At 29.5% G+C, this 5,759-nt stretch overlaps 1 protein-coding gene across 1 annotated transcript; it reads left to right on the forward strand.

Annotated features, from left to right (window-relative positions):
• Positions 1-2,810: 2,810 nt before the first annotated feature.
• LOC107960699 (transcriptional regulator TAC1) lies at positions 2,811-3,251 on the forward strand. The gene has a single exon (XM_016896996.1). The coding sequence runs from the start codon at positions 2,811-2,813 to the stop codon at positions 3,249-3,251; it is 441 nt and encodes a 146-aa protein (XP_016752485.1).
• The last annotated feature ends 2,508 nt before the right edge of the window (positions 3,252-5,759 follow it).

The following is a 5,759-nucleotide window of genomic DNA, read 5'->3' on the forward strand; positions in this document are numbered from 1 at the left end:
AAGAAAGGGAGTCTTTTCGAGGTTTTCAGAATTGGACCAGAGGTTGTACCGGTCAGACTATTGATTTTCGATTTGATTGGTCTATCCATTTTAATTGAATAAATTATCAAAAAATTAATAAAAAAGTTAAAAATAAACAAAAATAATTCAACATGTCTGACCAACTGGTTCAATTAGTTTGTGGGTCAATCGATTTAACCCCTTATTCTGAATCAATAACTTAATCAGTTCCCAATCTGATCAGCTGGTCTAATTCTAACAACAATGAGTCTCCTCTCCCACCTTTTTCTTCTCCTTCTCCATAAGAGAGCCCCCATAGCTTCATCATTCTTCCATCCCCATTCAATCTTACACCTTTCCACTTGTCCTTACATCGGACCAAATTAATTGTAGATGCTCTACACTTAAAAACTTGTATCAACTATACATTTTAAAAATACTGACAGGTAATTGGGTCTATTTAAATACTGATGGGTTTGTTAAAAATACAACCGATTTTCCTGCAGCAGGAGGAATGGTGCAAGACCAAAATGGAGGATGGATTCTTGGCTTCAACAAATACTTAGGGAACTATTCCATATTCGATGTTGAGTTGTGTGGCATATTGGATGGATTGACTCTTTTAATAGATCAAGGTTATGATAATGTGTTGATTCAAACTGATAATCTTGAGGCTGATTAGGCCATCCAGGAGAGTTTTTCAGATGGTACCAATTCTGCTTTGATCAGGAGAATTCATTATCTTTTATCGCAAATAGGAATTGGAGTATTTGACACATCTCTAGAAAGGATAAACAAGATGTTGATAATCTGGTCAAATTAGTTCGTGATATAAGAGGCGGTCTACACTTGTATAACATCTCCCCGTTTGGGGGTGGCCTAGTCTATGTAATTAGTTTGTTTACTTCTCTTTTACCAAAAAAAATTAAAAATTGTAAACTAAATTATAATTTAAGTATATTTTGAAAAATATCTTTAATTCAATAATGTAATGCATTACATCACCAGCAATATATATAATCTCATCGGCAAGTAACTTTTGTTTTTAAAATCCTTCCAAATACATGGGTTTTAAGTTGAATTTGTGATATTATTTATTTTTTTTGAATAATCTCGGTTTTGATCATATCTGTTCTTTTTGATATAATGAGTAGAACTACTCATAGCCCCTCTTCAACCCATAAATAAGAAGATAATACGCTTCAACACACTCGAATCTATGTCCTCTTGTATTAACAACAATATCCATACCAACCGAGCTAAGACTTAATCGACCAATTTGTGATGATATTAATCTCTTAATAAAATACGTACTTATATTAATATAAAATTAACCCAAAGAAAATGATTTAATTAATGTTGTTTTAGGATGTGCCCAACTTCATGGTTGGTATATAGTTATTATATAAATGTCCCTTAGATTAGAGGGTGAACAGTATTTGTCGTCCATTAAATCATATATTAATTATACATACATATAGAATATAATAATTAGTTAGGTCAATTTGAATGATTGATCAACCAAAAAAATTAAGCATACTAATTATTCCACGTAGCCTAATTGAACATTTTTATCGTGCGATTTTGTAAATAAAGTACTACAATTTTTTAAATTTTATTGATTCATTTACAAAATAAACAAAACAAAAAATTTTAAAAGACTTCCAATGGAAAAAGAACATGTGTTCGAACTTTAGGTACAACATTATCAAAAAGGGCAATTACAAATTTAGAATATGGACCGCAAAGTAAACATAAACATAAAAATTAAAAATAAATGTATAGAAATAAGCACAGCTCGGGTGGCATTTGATAACAATTTAATACGGATATTTAATAAGATTCGGATATCCAGCAGATAGTTTAATCAAGTCAAATTCAAATTCAAATTTTATATGGATAATAATTTTATATTTAAAAAAATAGCGTAATATCAAATTTAACCCTTAACCTTTACATTTTCTTGTCAATTTAGCCCTTATTATTTTTTTTGGAAGTAAATTTAACCCTTAAACTTAAAAAAAAATCAAATTTGACCATCTAATTTTTAAAAAAGTGTCGAATTGATTTATTTTAACGGAAAGGCCGACTAAAATGTTAACTTTTTAAATATGGAAACCTACATAGCGATTCTTGTGCATTTTATGTTTTTTTTTAAGAATTTTAATGAACTTTCGATTTTTTTTTATAATTTTAAAATTATTTGAATAGCGTCATGTTAGCATGAAGTGCACATGGATTGCCACACAGGCTACCATTTAAAAAATTAATATTTTAGTTAATATTTCTATTAAAGAAAAGCAATTTGATTCATGTTTTCATGGCCAACTGTTTAACTTTTCGAAGAGCAACCACAGCAAAGGGAATAGTCACACTACTGACGGTGGGGACCTGGTTTCAATTTAAAAAAATAATTTGATTCTTTTTTAAAAGTTAATAACTAAATTTCATTCCCAAAAGATAAAAGGTTAACAGGCGTTAAAGACTAAATTTATTATTATACCAAAACAAAATTGCATATTTGAATTTTATAAAATTATAAACGTTGGACTCACTACCAGAACTAATCAATGCATATATAGACCATTTAAATATAAATCCATCTATTAGTCATAAAACGTGACAGGTATTTTTGGTCAATGAGATGTTTATTCAGACATCCAAAATAAAACTAATGTTGTTCAATGTTCATGCATGTAAGGAGTATACCCTTTTAAGTACTTAATTAAAAACATTACAAATAAACCTACAAGTTGACTCTCTTGTGCCCCCTCTTTCATCTCTTCTTCTCTTGTTTTCAAGCTTTAGAAATGGAGACGAAACACCCAAAACTTGAAAAACCAGACCAAATAGTTTGGTCCTTAGAAGAAGAAGATGTCTCAGTTCATTCAAAGTCTTACACATGTTCTTTCTGCAAAAAAGGGTTCTCGAATGCTCAAGCTCTTGGTGGTCATATGAACATCCATAGGAAAGATAGGGCTAAACTTAGGGAATCTTTCGAAGAAAACGTACTTTCTTCAGATATAACACTCGATCGAGTTCAAGTTCAAGTTCAAGATCGTTATCTAATTTCGGAAATCATATTAGAATCTAGTGGAGAGAAAAAAGTTTCTAGGGATGACAATGGTTCTGGTGCCAGCCCTAAGGGAAAAGATGGGGTCGGAGAGAATTCGGGATCGAGTCATGGTTCGTCGTCTCAGGTAGAATTGGATCTTGAGCTACGGTTAGGACCCGACTCTCGAGCCTCATGAGGGTCTTTATCTATGAAATGGATAGTATCTTATCGCGGGCGTACTCCAACAATCCTTGCATCAATTGAAAAGCTGATCTTTTCGATTTATATGATCGATGATGATGCTTGATGGACATCCAAATAATAAAAAAGGTTTCTCCTTCTTTAGCTTTCTCTATTTTCAATTTCTCTTGTGAATTATGAAGATTCAAATTTGGATTTTGTTCATGAAGCTGATATATTTAGTTTTTATCATAATCTGATCCTTGTATTTTGTTGACTTCATATGCTGATATATTCTAGAAATTAATCATATATACAATATAGATAAACTCTATATGAATTCTAATAGTGTGTTCTAGTGATAGTGAAGGCAAAACATATTCATAGTTTTGACCTTATATTGAACATACACACATACACACATATACATACATACATACACACATGCATGCATGCATGTACGATTTTCATGAAGTTAGCATTGCCCCTCCCCCACCCCAAGCTCATAAGAGCATGACAGGTGATTTATGCATAAAGTTAGTTTTCTTATAAATACAATTCTTAAATCGAAGGATAATACGTGTTAAATGCACTTAAATTTACATTCTTTCACATGTTATAATAATAATGATGTCGACTGAGCCTTAACTCAATTGATCATACGTATTTATAATTCGATTTTTCAACATCTATAACTCCATTCCCTAATTGATGTATACCAAAATCTAGCTTTCCATGAAACAAAAGTAGTACTAAGTTTTCCATTCCCTACGACTTTGAGTGTCCAGGTTGAAGTTTTACTCTTGTAAAAATTATGTATGTGTTTAATTTTAATTAAATTATTTAATTCAATATTTGTAATAATTAATTTTGATAAAGTTTGTATGAACAGCGTATCTCTATTTTACCTTTTCTAATGAAAGATTGTTTTTATATTTTGTTTAGTCCTCTTCTCAACAAAGTTGCACTGAAGCATTAAAAAAAAAGTATGATTAATTCCAACGGCTTTATTGATCGAGCTTTAGTTCAGTTGGCATTATTAATTACTATTAAGACAATTAGGAAAACGTGAATTCGAATGTACTTTAGTGTATTTCCCCTCTTATTTAAGAGCAAGGAAGAATTATAGATAAATTTAAGCTTTGTGTAAAAAAAATTCAACATAAGCTTAGACAAAAAAAATTAGGCTCGTTTAAAATATAGGTTGAGTTTGAGCTCCAATACTAAAGATTTGAGTCCAACCTAACTTATTTCGTACTTTTTTATATTGTTTTATTTTATTTTTATATATTATGTAGTTTATGTCACATAAAATTAAATATATAATATTATGATGTAAACATTAAAAAAATATGTTGAGTTGTTTATGTATAAAATTTTAATAAAAATAAAAAACATAAATTTATTAAATACTTAAAAATAATATAAGTGCTTTATAAATATGAGTAACTTTAGATAAATTTTGAGACATTTGTTTTTGGTCGCATCAACTTGAGAAAAATAAAGTATGATGATATAATACATAAGCTTGGCCCATGAAAAGATGTATACAAAACTATTACAAACCTTAGTTAAATAATAATTAGGGAATTATCTAAAAATTACCATAAGTGATTAAAATGTAGACTTGTTTATGGGTCAAGTTAGGTTTTGACAAAATTTCAGGCTCATTTGATAGGCTCAGGCTCAATTCATGCTGTCCATATTAAATTTTTTATATTTATATATATATTAAGATATATAATATATCAAAAACACTAAAAATGTTAAAATAAATATTTCCCTACAAATTGAGAATAAATTAAAAAAAATCTTTATACTTAAATAACACTAAAATAAGTACAACTTAACAAGCAAATGCTCTAAAATAGTAGGAAAATAAATATAAAATAAGAGTTATACAATATCCAAACATAACAACAAAATAGTAACAACGTAATAGTGAAATGGTAGCAAAACAGTGAAAAATAACAACAAAACAATGAGAAATAGCAAGAAAACAATAGTTTTTTTTCCTTTTTGCAAATTCGGGCCGAGTCCAAACAAAAAAAGCTTTACCTGAAGTCTAACTTGTTTTCTAAATAGGCCTTATTTTATCCAGACTCATTTTTCGGACATATATTTTTATTCAAATTCTCTCACTTTTCGAACGAACTGGGTGACCCGGCCCATGAACAGGTGTATGATTATTAGACTTTAATTTCACGTTTATCAATTTTTTTTATACAAGCAAATAAATAGAACTTCATAATACACCCATTTTCTTTTGTAATTTTCCCTCCCTTCTATGTTTCTCCTCTAAAGAAAACAAATCAAATTAAAAAAAAAACCATGATTTATTTTTCTAATTTTCCATCTATGGAAGGCAATGAAAAAGCTTAGAAATGTCCCTAAATCTCTATCATCTCCTCAAATCATCTCCAAATAATTTTATCCTTAAAACCCTAAACCAAACCAAACGGATTCCAACGTTGGGATCCCCTAAACAAAAACAACAACAACATTCTGGTCGTGTTGTCCATCC

This window comes from Gossypium hirsutum, chromosome A01, assembly GCF_007990345.1.
Source record: "Gossypium hirsutum isolate 1008001.06 chromosome A01, Gossypium_hirsutum_v2.1, whole genome shotgun sequence".
In the NCBI taxonomy this organism is placed as follows: domain Eukaryota; kingdom Viridiplantae; phylum Streptophyta; class Magnoliopsida; order Malvales; family Malvaceae; genus Gossypium; species Gossypium hirsutum.